Here is a 15,103-nt window from a genome sequence, read left to right as displayed (position 1 = left end):
AAAGGGAATCTGAATTTACCGCCTACTCCCACATGCACTTTTTTTGGAAAGGGAGGGGAGTACCTATTTAATGACAAGTTAAAAAAAAAAAAAAGATTTCAGACATATTTCCATTAAATGATAATGACCTTATAAACAAAGGACTTTAGTGAGGTCATAGAGGACACAGGAGAAGAAGTTCTGGGTTCTGGCTTTTAGAAGATTCCACGTGCAAAAGCAGAGCGAAGGTACAGGTAAAGCACCAAGCAGCAAGTCTGTGGATCAGTCATGGGTAATTTACATCAAAGCCTAAGTAAATCTACTTGAGCCATGGCGATGACCTATAGGAGAAAATAATGCCCTTTACTGAGTCTGGGCCATTCAAATCAAAGGGAATTAGCTCATTAATTCTCTGGCAATCCTGATGGAGCCTTGCTAACCGGGCACTTCTGGGGTTTAGCCTAATCCCATTTCTGTTTTCTATAGTCAGAGCTTGACTTTCACAAAAAGTACTCGCTTAAGGTGTTCAGATTTTATTTCATACAGTGGACATTTATTTGAGCACCTACTATGTGCCATGTACTTTATTAGGGAAACAAAGGTAAATAGGAGATACAGTTCTTGCCCTTAAGTCCTTCACAGTCAGACATATAAACAAATCAAAAGAGACTGTGATAACTGCTGTAATTAAGAGTACTATAGGTAATGATGTATAGTGAATTAATGTAAAAAATAAATTTAAAGGAATAAATAAATAAATATTCCCCCCCCCCAAAAAAAAAGTACTATAGGACTGTAAATAATAATTTTACCCTGGGAGATGGTGAAAGCAATATTGAGGTCACCTCTCTTCTGGACTATGAAGGTCAAGAATTAATCAGGAAGACCAGACAGTGGCATGGCAGTAAAACAGGATGTTCTACAAGGCTGACCTGGGCGGGGAGGTTTCAGGTTTGTGTCGGAGACCTCCTTGAGTACACCAGGCACATGTGTGCTCGTGATCCATGGCTGGCAGAGGCTGGGAGTGGATAACAGTATCAGGGTCCTGTTAGGGGTTCTCTCTCTCTCTCGGAAGAAAGAAACAAACAAACAATCAGGTGACATCCCAGATGGAAGCAGATCATGAGCAAAGTTAAGGAGGCATATTCAGGGAACATGGCTATTGGGAGGAAAAGGCATCATTTGATTAATAGTCTTGCTTTTGTGGTGGTGGTTTGGGGAAAACAGTTTTCTCCTAACCCTTCTACAGCTCCAAACAAGAACATTTTAACTTCCTAACCTTCTTTTTATTACTAGATAAGTTTCCTAACTAAAAAGGGGAAAAAAGGCATTAAAAAATATTAGTTTTTCTTCATTAGGATTAGACATGACAGTTTATTTATTTATTTGTTGGAGAGGTTTTTGCTATAGGGCACATGCACTCACCAGAAAGTCAGAGACAGAGAGAAAACAAGAAATCACCCCCTCGGGGATGGTCATGCCACAATCCCTTCTCATCCATTCTCCTCTTGGGATCTTGGGCATACATGCACACACGCCCGGCGTGAGTTTAAGCCACCCGGTCCGGTGCTTGAACTGCAGTCGACTACATGAGAGTCCAGCAACTTAGCCATTACACTAACTGCTGGTCCCATGACAGTTCTTTTTATTTTTTAATTAATTACCAGAGAGCACATGCACTCACCAGACACAGTGCACGCACGTACACACGCGCACACACACACACACACACACACACGCGGTGGGGCATAGTCACGCTGCAACCATTTTTCCTCCATTTCTCCATCCCGTCAGGATTTGAGGCATGCGTGCACACTTACCTTGCCCGTTTTTCAAGCCAGCAGACCTGGGATTCAAACTGCAGTCAGCCATGTGGGATAGTGCTTTCCTATGCACAGTGCATAACTGCTGCACTAGTTATTTTCTGAAGGAATCCTGTGTCCCTGTGGCACTGCTATTCTAGCAAAGAACTCCTGTTTACTAAGCCCATTCCTATCACTTTCCTAAAAGTTTACTAAGTGGAATGGTATTCAAAGTGTCTACCTTTCCCTGGCCTTCCTATTTACCATGAAAAGATGCTCAATTTCATTTCCAAACATCCATGCAATCTCCTTTCAAAGCATGAACATTTTCCATTCCAGGAAGTTCATCTTACTCATAGTATTTTCAACCCTGGTGGCCCTGTTGTTGGGGACTGTGTAGTGCCTTGGTTTAGCTGGGTAGTAATTCTTTTAGCTTGGCTACGTTTCTGTGTTCTCTCCCCTCTTTACCCCTAGGACCTTTGAGGCTTTCTCTGTCATTGCTATACCACCATCCATGGAAGCGTGTTCCTGAATTCTCTGTAGTTCTGCCTCAGGGCGGACTTTCTCTTCAAGCTGTATTGTTTTTGTTTTTGCTTGTTCATTTGTTTGTTTTTCCAGTTAGCTAGAGGGCACGTGCGGTCAACAGGACAGACAGAGTGAGAGGTAGAAGGCACCCCGAGTGAAGTGGGTTCATGCTCCAATGCTTTCACAGTTTCTCCTACCTGTCAGGATTTTGGGCACACATGTACTTAGTATGTTTTTCAAGCTGCTGGGGTTTAAACCATGCCCTTAGCCATCTGGGAGCCAGTTCCTTTAACTAGGCCATGGAGCCTAGTTAAAGAGCCTTATCAGGCTCTTTAAGGTCTGTCCTTATTGAAATGTTTTTACGTTTATTTTATTTATTTATGAAAGAGAGAGGGAGAGAGGTTGATTTTGGGCAGGGTCTTGCCATGTCAGGATCCCCCTACTCCAGCCTGACAACAGGACCATAGGTGTGTGCCCCCACACCTGGCCTGTTCAGGTTGGGCCAGGAACCAGTCCTGGGCCTCCTGTGCAGCCTCAGCCTCTGAGCAGTAGCATCCCAGCAGGTGCACCACCACAGCTGAGCCAAGCACTCCTTTACACTTAATCTTTTTTTTTTTTTTTTTAGAGGTTTTTGCTATAGGGCGCATGCGCTCGCCCGACAGAGAGAGAGAGAGAGACAGAAAGTGAGAAATCACCCCCCAGAGGGGATGGTCACACCTCAATCCCTTCTCCTCCATTCTCCTCCATTCTCCTCTTGGGATCTTGGGCACGCACGCACACGCGCCCAGCGTCAGTTTAAGCCACCAGGTCTGGGACGCGAACCACGGTCGACTACATGGGAGTCCAGTGTCATAGCCATTACACTAACTGCTGGTCCCTTTACACTTAATCTTTTAGATTTTTCTTTTCTTTTGTTTTAAAGAATATTCATTCATTCATTCATTCATTTATTCATTCATACAGACAGACAGACCAACCGACCAGACCAGACCAGAGAGAGACAGAGACAGAAAGTTAGAAAGCAAGCTGCTGGATCCAGGACTTGAACTGCAGTCGGCCATGTGGGAGTCCAGCACGCTTAGCCACCATGCCACCTGCCAGCCCCCAATCTTGTAGACTTTTCTATGCCAGTGACTTAAACATTAGACCTTTAGTCAGGGTTGATCTTTGAAATTATTAGAGCTGGTTTATAGTAATGATGAAGACAATTACACAGTAACAACAGCTAACACATTTGCAAAGTGCCAGGCCATCAGATTAACACAGAGCACTGAATCTTCTGGTTAAAAAAATAATAATAATAAAATAAAATTTTTTAAAAACCTGAATCAAAGCCCTAATTGTAAACACTGTGTATTGAGACTATCTGGAGCCTGTTTTATTATATGAGTCCTCATAGAACACTTTAAAATAGAACTAAAAAGGCTGTTCTCTCTGACTTCTGAAATATTTTTATTACCTGGGGTAGGGATCTCACATTGAATAATGGTCCTCTTTCATAAACAACAGCGGATTAACATCCATCCTTTTTTCTTTTTTCAATTAAAGCTTGTGCTGCCAGAGTTGCTGGTCTTTGCTGCTGAGGGATTTGCATTAACGATAATGATTAAAAGGATGATAATAACAAAACTGTTACTATGCTCTAATTTTAGAGTTAATTTAAGTACTTAATTAGATATGGTCCCTACCTAGTGGGTAAATACTTTCTAAAGGTCAAAAGACTTTTACACATGTTCCGTATAAACAGGACTGCCAGTATTGCATTGACGTTATCAGGCATTCTCTCATATCTGTAATAAATATTAGTGGCATCAGACTTTCTTCATTTCAGGCATCTCTAAAAATCATCCAATATTTGGTTTTTGTTTTGTTTTTATATTTTTTGCTATAGGACATGTGCACTCACCAGAGAGACAGAGAGAGAAAAAGTAAGAAAGCACACTCCAAAGGGATGGCCACACCACCATCGGTTCTCCTCCATTCTCCTCTTGGGGTTTTGGACATGCATGCATACACACTTACCGGCATGACTTTCCAGTTTCTGGCCAACTGCTGTTGGCCATGTGGGAATCCAGCACCTTAACTACCACACGATCTGCTGGCCCCACATTGCTTTCATTTTATTAAGCATTTCGATGGAGAAAAGGGACACAGTGAGGTGCTGAGACAGGTGTGACTGTAGAGACCACAGATCTAGGTGGGAATTCCAGTTGCAGCAAGTCACCAACACCCAACACACCCTTAGAAATTTGACTTGCCCTTGGGATCCTCGACTCCAAGTGGAGGAGTTCAGATCACCTACTTCCTCAGCTTCTTGTGAAGATTTAGTGAGATAATACATGTTAAATAATTAGAATGGGAAAACAAATGATAGATGCTCAGCATGTGAGCCATTGCTGTAGCTGTCATCACATCCTTAATTGTCACTTCACTGCCACCACCAAGGTACCCATTATCTATCATTCTCTGGCAGAAAAATGATTGAGAATTTCTCTCTCAAAGTAACATTCAGTTATTTGGGCAAAGTATTAAAGTAGTAGATCTTTCCTGTGATAATTTCTAAGTTAATTGGTTCATTTTTTTCCCCCTTTTGACAGATAAGTTAAATGAATGCTCATGTGTAACTAATGCAATTTCCTTTCCTCCATTTAACAAGAAAGTGTGTAGTTAACAGATCTGCTTTGGCCAACCTAAACAATCTTAATCTAAATGTTCTAGTTTGGGAAGATGTTCTTATGTTACTAATCATGTCAATAAGAACAGTGATTGTGGAACAGCTCTGCTCAGTGGAAAGGAAATAATTTGTCCTAGATGGTCCTCTGACCAAATTAAGCTTTTCAGGGAGAAGAAGCGTACTTTCAGTTTGTTTGCCAACTTGAGGATTCATTAAAAGTAGTATCCATTAAATAATAACAACCCAAGCACTCCGATGATACAAGGAGCTCATTTTAGATAGTTCGGGAGCTGCGTGAGTATTAGATTCTTCAGCATTCTCTAAGAGAACTGGAGTTATTTTTTCAAATGCCTGTATCATGTAGTCTGTATGCAGTGAAAATAAGAGATTTTAAGTTTTTGAAGATTTTAGAAACAAGTATCTAAAGATTAAAATAGGTTGTAATACGCAATGTAGGCAAAGTATTGAGAAGCAGGCATTTTTGTACTGTCAGGGGTATATAAATTTATGCACCCTTCTTGGCAGACAGTTTTGCAATGCCTATCAAAATGAGTGGCATATCCTTTACCTAGTGACTCCACTTGTTTTCTACTTCGTCCACCTTTGAGGATATTTCTGCCACAAGAATAAAGATAAGTGGGCAAGGGTGTTTTCTGCAACAATGCTTATAATATCAAAAATTTAAAAATTAGAATATTGTAAATGCTGACCAGTAGGGACTAGGTAAATTATGATGTATTCATGTAACTAAATACCAGATAACTGTTAAAAAGAATAAGGTGGATCTACATAGCAACAGAAAAGATGCTAAAATATTGTTTGTTTGTTTAAGAGAGATTTTTGCTATAGGGCACGTGCACTTGCCAGAGAGAGAGAGAGACAGAAAGCAAGAAATCACCTCCCAGGGGGGGATGGCCACAGCACAATCCCTTCTCCATTCTCCTTGTGGAATCTTAGGCACACTCGCACACGTGCCCTGTATGAGTTTCAAGGCACCCAGAGCAGGACTCCAACTATTGTTGACTATGTAGGAGTCCAGCGACGTAACCATTAAGCCAGCTGCTGGTCCCAAATTCATGTATTTTTAAAGGCAAGTTGTTTGATAATATCTTAGATAAATACATACGAATAGAAAACTTTATAAGAAGGTTTTGGAATGTCTCTAATGGTGATTACCTCTGGAGAGTAAGAGATAGGTGGAAATATTAATTTTCATTTAAACTTTTCAGTGTTCTTTGTTTTTTATTTTCACTCTGAACACTTGTTCATTTTATTTATGAAAGAAAAAAAGAGTTTAGGGGCCAGCAGATGGTGTGGTGGTTAAGGGTACTGGACTTCAACATGGCCAGCCACGGTTCCAGTCCCAGACCTTCCAGCTTGCTTTCTTACTTTCTCTCTCTCTAACTCTGTTCCTCTCTGGTCAAATTAAAATAAATAAATAAAGTTAAAATAAATCTTTTAAAAGTTTAAAAAGAAAAAAACAAACACATGAACTAAAATCTATTTTATATTCACCTATTGATTACAGATGTTTTGTTTCCTCCATAACTATTATTGGCTGCTTAAGCACAATAGTCCAAAATTCATCATTTTGAGAAGTAAACTGTAATAACCATGCCTGCCCCTTCCTTTTTTTAATATTTATTTAATTGTATTTATTTATTATTATTCTATTTGATGAGAGAGAGAGAGAAAGCAAGCTACCAGGTCCAGTACTCGAACTGTGGTCAGCCATATGGGAGTCCAGTGCCTTAACCACCATGCCACCTGCCAGCCTGTTGCCCGCCATTTTCTAGTATACGAACGAATTGTCCTAATGTCATCCTCTACCACTACCACCAAAAGAAGGTCCCAGGGCCCCTGCTGCTGCAAGAAATTTTGTTTCTGCAAGAGAAGAATAGCTATAGGTATTTGCTGCCCATTGAATAACTTTGAAAGGCTACTTCATGACCATAATTACTTTTTTTTTTTTTGGAGAGATTTTCACTGTAGGGCGTGTGCGCTCGCCAGACAGACAGAGAGAGGCATAGAGACAGAAAGCGAGAAATCACCCCCCAGGGGGGATGGTCACGCCGCAATCCCTTCTCCTCCATTCTCCTCTCGGGATCTTGGGCACGCACGCACACGCGCCCGGCGTGAGTTTTAAGCCACCGGGTCCGGGACACGAACCACGGTCGACTACGTGGGAGTCCAGCGACATAGCCATTACGCTAACTGCTGGTTCCCTTCATGACCATAATTGAAAGATAGGACTATATATCCTCGAATATTTCTGTCTTTCTCCACATTTTTAGCTTAACCCACTACCTTCATGATGTCAGCCAAGTCCCTTTAGCAGGCTGTTTTCAGTGCAGAACCCCTAAGGGGGACTACGTGCATAACAGTGCCTGTTTTGTTTTGTTTTAAGCAAACAGGTTCTTGGCTCTTTTACTGTTTCTCACAGTTGTCCCACATTCCTAGTAGTGTAAAAATTTCCCCCTTCTTCTAAATATTGAAAAGCCCTGTAGTTAACTGAATTCAGTACAATCAGATTTTTCTCATGAGCTCAACATTACATTAGAAGAAATTTCAAAATCCTTAAATGATTTTTTTTTTTTTTTTTTTTTTTTTTTTTTTTTTTTTAGGATTTTTGCTATAGGTTGCATGCAGAAACAAAAACTGAGAAATCACTCCCTGGGGAGGATGACCACACTGTAATCCCTTCTCTTCCATTCTCCTCTCGGGACTTTGGGCACACTTGCACACATGTCCAGCATGAGTTTCAAGCTATTGAGTTCAGGACTTGAACCACAGTCAACCATGTGGGAGTCCAGTGCCTTCACCACTATGCTACCTGCTGGCCCTGAAATTGGTGTTTAAAAAGAGGAAGAAAGAAAAAAAGATGGCTAATTTGAACTTACATAAAATTTGGTTTCAGTAGTGAGCAACAGAAATAGGAAAAAACATTTCAAAATACAAGAAGGTATATTGCAGTCCTAATTTGATGTAAGACAACTCAAAGTGTACCATCTCGATGCTACCACTTACTGAGATCTTGAGCAAGTCCCTTTACTTCCCTGAGCCTATTCCTTCATTAATAAGTTGGGGGTGAAAATTGAGATATGCATAGAAAGCATTTAGCATAATTATTGGCACATGGGCACCCAGTAAATATTAGTAATGTGATTTTTTGGGGCACAGGTGGGTGACTAACATGTTTCTAAGTGATTGAGAAGTGTCTGAAATTAAATACAGAATTTATGGAAAAAAGATATAGTTTGATTTTACTTTGTTCATTGTTTTGTAATTGTTTAAAAAAATAGGATCATAGGAACCAGCAATTGGTGTAATGGCTGTGTCGCTGGATTCCCTTATAGTTGACCATGGTTTGAGTCCCAGACCAGTGGCTTAAACTCACGCCAGGCATGTATGCATATGTGCCCAAGATCCCTAGAGGAGAATGGAGGAGAAGGGATTACGGCGTGGCCATCCCCCCGGGGGGTGATTTCTCCCTTTCTGTCTCTCTGTCTCTCTCTGTCTTTCTAGTGAGCACACACACCCTATAGCAAAAACCTCTCCAAAAAAAATTAAAATAAGGTTATAGATTAGGATTCTTACATGGCCCTCTGTTCCAGTGAGGCAACATTTGTTGAATATGTGGAACAAAAAAAATAATAATAATAATTAATTGTATAGTATTTAAAGATAAAAAGAACTGTTCAATGTGAACATGTAACCATTACTCTGAGAGCCTCATTGAACACGTAGCCTACCATTTCAACATTATCACCATCCTACCTCCTCTGAAAGCTTTTCCTAACCATTCTAGCATACAGTGAACTCTCCAAGAACCCATAAAGCTTACTGATCCCATTTGGCCTCAGGAAAACACCAAGGCAATTGCTTAACTTGTCCCATGGCTCTCCTCTCCATAATACAACTTGTGGGACTCTCCTTATGGAATCTGGGCTGGGCCTTCATGGTCTAGGGTTCATATGCTACCAAGCAAGCTTCTTTCAAATGGCCTTTCTGCAGCACTAAGTGGTATTTTGGTGATTGATATGTTTGATATGAGAGAATAAATGGATTGGGGTAGGAAATAAACACCTCGGCCAGTACTCCCAAAGAATTAAAAGTTGCAAGGCTGGCTGGTGGCGTGATTAACGTGATGGACTTCCATGTGGCCAACCACAGTTTGAATCCTGGACTTGTGACTCGTTTTCTCTCTATATCACTCTCTCTCCCTCTCCCTCTCCCTCCCACTCCCTCCCTCCCTCCCTCGCTAGTCAAATTTAAAAATAATGGGACCAGCAGATGGCATGGTGGTTACATTGCTGGACTCCCACATAGTCAGCCACAGTTCAAGTCCTCTGCCTGGTGACTTGAAATTCATGCTGGGCTTGTGTGTGTTAGTGCCCAAAATCCCGAGACGAGAATGGAGGAGAAGGGATTGTAGCAAGGCCATCCGCCCTGGGGGGTGATTTCTCACTTACTGTTTCTCTGTCACTCCAGCAAGCAAGCACCCTATGGTAAAAATGTCTCTTAAAAAAAATAATTATTAGGATGGTATGGGACCAGCGGATGATGTAGCAGTTACATCACTAGACTCCCACATGGCTGACCACGGTTCGAGTCCCAGACTCAGAGACTTGTGCTCAAAGTCCCAGAGGAGAATGGAGAAAACGGGATTGCAGAGTGGCCATCTCCCCTGGTGGGTGATTACTCACTTTCTTTCTCTATCTCTCTGGTGAGTGCACATGCCTTATAAAAAAACTCTCTCTAAAAATAAATAATAATAAAAAATCATTCTTTTTTTAAGAATGGAAAGGGAAAGAAAGAAAAGTCACAGAAAGAATGATCATATTAACAGAAGACAGGGAATTTCGAGTACTGCCCATGTTGCATGGGCAAGAAGTGCAGAGATGTTTTGCCTGAGCCCAGCCGAGGAAATTTATGGTAAAAGTAAGAGAAATTCTAAGGTTCTAGGTATATCCATCTTATTATTTTACATAAGATTCTTAGACTTTCTTTCCATTTAGTAGGGATTGGCTGAGCTTCTGCTCTGTGCCGATTAATGATGATACCCAGCATCTGAGAATTTTCCATTTCCAGTCCCACTTCCTCTGATTAGTAAGTGGTCTTGGACTTGGACAGAGTGGTTTATGGCAGAAGTGGGGATGGGCCTCTGTCTTGGTGCTAGAGGACAAATGGATCATGGGCGGAAACCAGCATCCAACCTAGTACTCCTTACAGAATGGCAAGTGCAAAGAGATGCTTGAGAAATAGAGGGAAAAACCTTAATAGACTTTCTTTACACAACCTCTGACTCAGCTCCCAAGGTCTCCTCTGTTGCAGGCATCAGAAGTTGAGAGACAGCTCTCCATGCAGGTCCACGCCCTCCGAGAAGACTTTCGGGAGAAAAACTCGTCAACCAGCCAGCACATCATCCGGCTCGAGAGCCTTCAGGCCGAGGTAAGCAACAGTGCTCGGAGACAGAAAAGCTATTCTCATTGGAGCCTCTGCATTGAGTCTTCTTGGCTAAGGGGCCCTCTGAGCTGGGAAACAGATACCTGTGCCAAATAAACGGGACTAAAGTCTCTAAAGAGAGACATTTCTGCGAGAAGCTAAATGGAGAACACTTGATCCATGTCCCTCTAGGTAGCCAGTGGTTGGAAAAATAAAACTGCTGCGTTACTGCTGAGTGAGTTAAAATCATGAATGACCTACATTGTGTTGAATATATTCATCCTTCCAAAAATGTCCCCGCCAGTCCCAGATAGACGATGGAGAAGGACGTCTTCCTGTCTCCGTTGTGTTTAAGTCCATCTCAGTCTACCTTAATGAGTCCTACTATTATGCTCGTTGGTAAAGTGAGAATAATGGAATTTTCTGCTTCATAGGTTTTTGTGAGGTTTGTTGGGTTAGTACATGGAGAGCACTTTGCCTGGTACCTGGAACATAGTAATGTTGCTGAAAGCATACAGGAAGCTAGAACATGGCAGCCAGGGTCTTTAACCCTGATTGGGCCAGAGGGGAAAAGAAAGCACCTGAAGAACACTACTGTGAGAATCTAACTGTGGGAGGTGAGGAGAGAGCAAGGGTCCTATCACCAGCCAAGACAAGGGCTCCTCTAACCCAATTTGTTCTGGAGGTCCCCTTAGCCAGGTATCTGCACCGCAGCTGTGGCTAAGTCAAACCTCGGAAGGCAGTCTAGGGCCAGACTGAATGAGCATTTTGTGCTGAGGTGCAAGAATCAGCCATTGTGGTCAGGTCAGAGAACCCAGAGGGGCTGCTCCCCTGCTCCATAAATGACCTAAAGATGTTTTTCCTAAAGTCTGTCAATATCTTCTCTTTTCTCCTGCCTCTCATTCCCTTCCTTCCTCCTTTCCCTTGGATTTCCTACTGGTATTGAGCAGCAGGTTCTTGAAGTAAGTAGAGTCTGCCCGGTGGGGTTCGGCATGCCTGTCTGTGACATTTGTGTGCATGACTTGCCAGTCAGCTACCTCTGCCAGGCTCTGACTCCTTCAGGTTGCCTGTCTTCCTCTTTCCCCCACCTACTCACTTTTTCTAGACCTTCACGAACTGGGTCTTTCCCAGTAGTGTTTATTGCCAGATTTAGCCACAAGTTTCAGGGTGTGTAGGGTGGAGTGAGGGAGTGGCAACCTAATGCCAGTTCCTTGCTTCATCTAGTAACACTGCTACTTTCAAAAGCCAAGCTACGAGGTTGTTCATTCAAATAAGTTACTTCGTGTAGCTTTGAACGTCTTAAGTTTTTCTTAAGGGTCAGTTGTGTATCAGAGTTGTCCTGCTTCATTACTTCACTTAATTAAATTTGGGAAACAAAGATGATCCATGAGAAGAGGGTATTTAGCTACAGTGAGAATTCCCTTCACAGGGGTAGCTTTTTCAGTGGAGGGGGAATAGTGGCCCCATTCACAAAACCGGCTTGCTCCTTTCGGTCCCTTACGCAGGTGTGCACTCGAGAGACAGTATTTCTTTGTTTGGCTAGATAGCTGATCTCTCTGGACAAAGGCCACATACTTTGTTGCCCAGGATGGCATTCTATCTGATTGACGGGCGGCCAGGGAAGATCTTTACCTTGTGAGCAGAATTCTAATGCTGAGAGTGAGAATAGCCAAAAAAAACAGAGGGAAACATGAATCTCAGAGGCCCTGGGACAAGTTACACACTCATTTCAGAATCTCCCCTGGAAAAGTTCTGAGTCGATCTCCAGGACTTACCCTAAGGAGCTGTCACTCACCCTATGCTAGAGAGCCCGATGAACATCTTAACCTTGTTGGGGAGTATTTACAAACAATACACTGCTTGAGCACTGATAAATGAGAGGACTCTAGGGGATCTGCAGGACTCCAAAAGTTCCCCAAACGCTGGAACAAATTGAGAAGACTGGGAAAGGGATTTTGGAGCCCCTGAGCAGGGCAGCGTTCTTTGGGTGAAGTACTGACTCAGCCTCTGCAAGCCTTGAGGCCAGAGAAAGTTTGGCAAATCTTGCCTTTTCCTTTGTGTTCTCTGTGACACTAAAGAGTTTGCTGGCCTTTCTAAAAGATTTCTGTATCTTGAGACTGACCAGGCACCCAGTGCATGAGTATCCCAGCCTGGTTCATAAAAGGAGAGTATTTACTTCTATTTGCAATTATTTCCTCATCTGAAAATTACTTTGACTAAAGTCTGTTTGTCACTTTTGTCCCTGTCCTGCTACCTTCCCAGGCCACACACTGATGCAGGCACTACTGTGCATTTTATATCCTGTTAGGTCCTTCCTTAACTGGGGGCACCAGCTCTGAGTTGTGTGGTCTGCAGTAATAGAGGGGGCAGCAGTTTTTGTGAGGGGAGCAAGAAGAGCTCTAGAGCATGAAAACACAGGGGCTCCAGGAGCTTCTTTGGCATTTTCTTGTGTTCGTGACTTGAGAAGGAGGAGGTCAGCAGGTTAAGTCCCACTCCTCCACAAATTGTAAGGTTGGGATAAAGTTGAGGGCAGGCAAGGTGGGGCCCCTTTCTGTCTTATCTCTGGAATTTCCAGAATACTAACCTTCCCTTCCTCTGCCTGGCATCCCACATTCCAGCTTCCCCAAAGCTCAACTCCCACCCCTTCCAAGTCAGGTTTCTAGAGGGGGAGGGTTTTCTCTTCAGCTTAGGATTCCACTGCTGAGATGGGGACACCAGGTCCCTGGGCAGACACTTAGAGATACATGCCCTCGTGTTGTGGGGCCCATCCCTCCTTCTTACTCATTAGCCTGGGTATAACTCCACGCCACCCCTGTGGCTCTCCACCCTTCCAGATCAAGATGCTGTCAGATCGGAAACGGGAGCTGGAGCATCGCCTCAGCGCCACCTTAGAAGAAAATGACCTGCTCCAAGGGACTGTGGAGGAGCTGCAGGACCGGGTGCTGATCCTGGAGAAGCAGGGTCATGACAAAGACCTACAGGTACTGGGTCAGGGCTGCCCTGCAGGACTAAAACAAGTGCTTAGCCAAAGAAAAGAGGCCAGGAGGCTGGGCCTCTGCTAGGGTCAGTCTGAGTGGATGCTGCTGAGGTCTCCTGGCAGGTCCTGTTGTAGTTCCCCTGGGCACTCACTGACTTGGCAGTTCTGGCTCTGCCTGGAGGGAATGTATTGCTACCCAGGTCATCTTCCAGTGTGTTCTGTGCCACTGGCCCCTGGAGTAGTTTCACAGAGTTCTTTCTGGGCTATTAACATGGCTGGAACACAAGGAATATCTCTCGACCCTCCCAGCTCTGTGAAAGCTGTTAGAAGGTCTCAGAGGCAGCTGATAACTCTCTGTCCTCAGCTTATAGCGCGCTCTGCTGTTGCCTTCTGAGCTGTGGAATTTAGTTAACTGGCACAGAGCGGAAACCAAGAGACTGCCCGCTGAACACAGCAAGACTTATATCCTGCTTCAGCAAGTTGCCAGAAAAGGCACAGACTGACCCCTTTATGAGCCTAATTAGTCTTTTTTATTTTCCTAAAGGAAATTGTTTCTTGGGCAAATTGCCCTTATTTGGAAACTGCCACCAGTCCTCAGCTGAATCCTCATGCTTTCACTTAAAAAGAAAGAATCATCAAAACAAAAAGATAATCATTCCTAGCCTCCCCAGAAATAGAGGGGGCGTCTGCTACCAGACTTGTTGCTGAGTGGCCTAGGAGCACCAAACAGGAGACTGATTCCTGATTCCCTGTGGGCATCCACTGAGCATGCCAGGGGGTGCACTGGGTTATAACAGTGTCATTGGTGCAGAAGGCCCTCTGGGCTCAGAGGTCCACTGTTTGAAAGCCCTGGGTGTGGGATAAAGAAACGGAGCCTCGGGCTAAGACCACTTGTCACTGACACCATCAGCGGAGCTGCTTCCTGAGTGGTGAGCCTCTGTGAAGAAAACCAACAGCTTTTCTCTCTCCACGTTTTCTGTACCTTCTTTTGTATATAGTAGGGCCTCAGTATACGTTGATTAGACAGTGGTGCTGGCTAAAGCCTTACCACAGTTTTCAAAGTGGAAAGGATTTGCTCATTGTTCACAACGGATGATGATGATAGTAGTGACCATTTGTATGTTTCTTTACAAGAGGCAGAGTACTTTCCCATAACATCATAAAGCTGAGGCTTAGAAAAATTGAATCATTTGTTCAAAGTCGTGTAGTAAATCCTTGGTGGAATCAAAACTAGAATCCTCCCACCACCTGCCTTTCCTGTTGTTCAATGAAGAAATTTTCAGTCTTGGGACCAGCAGTTAGCGTAATGGCTGTGTCGCTGGACTCCCACGTAGTCAACCACGGTTCGCGTCCTGGACCCGGTGGCTTAAAACTCATGCCAGGCGTGTGTGCGTGCGTGCCCAAGATCCCGAGAGGAGAATGGAGGAGAAGGGATTGCGGCGTGGCCATCCCCCCTGGGGGGTGATTTCTCACTGTCTGTCTCTCTGTCTCTCTCTGTTTGTCTGGCGAGCGCACGCGCCCTATAGCAAAAACCTCTTAAAAAAAAAAAAAAGAAATTTTCAGTCTAGCATGAATTTACAGATGAAAAGCCCTTATTGAAGTCAATAATTAGGAACCTGGGCACAGGGGCAAGGAGTGAGGACTAATGTGGACCATCAGCTACCTGACTAGTGCAGTAGGCTGTATGTTTTGTAGCAGCAG

The 15,103-nt window shown here is 43.5% G+C and overlaps 1 protein-coding gene across 1 annotated transcript in view; it reads left to right on the top strand.

Moving 5' to 3' along the window:
• Positions 1–215: 215 nt before the first annotated feature.
• Positions 216–15,103, top strand: part of BICDL1 (BICD family like cargo adaptor 1) — a 39,941-nt gene continuing 25,053 nt past the window's right edge. Inside the window, exons 1-4 of the mRNA XM_014588975.2 lie at positions 216–271; positions 10,315–10,431; positions 11,376–11,387; positions 13,260–13,406. Of these exons, the coding sequence (XP_014444461.1) occupies positions 10,342–10,431; positions 11,376–11,387; positions 13,260–13,406 (249 nt within the window). The 5' untranslated portion in view covers positions 216–271; positions 10,315–10,341. The remainder of the gene's footprint in view (positions 272–10,314; positions 10,432–11,375; positions 11,388–13,259; positions 13,407–15,103) is intronic.

This window comes from Tupaia chinensis, unplaced genomic scaffold (genome assembly GCF_000334495.1).
Source record: "Tupaia chinensis unplaced genomic scaffold, TupChi_1.0 Scaffold000320_1, whole genome shotgun sequence".
NCBI lineage: Eukaryota > Metazoa > Chordata > Mammalia > Scandentia > Tupaiidae > Tupaia > Tupaia belangeri.
The sequence above is the reverse complement of the archived record's forward strand: the minus strand, read 5'-3'. Positions and strand labels throughout refer to the sequence as shown.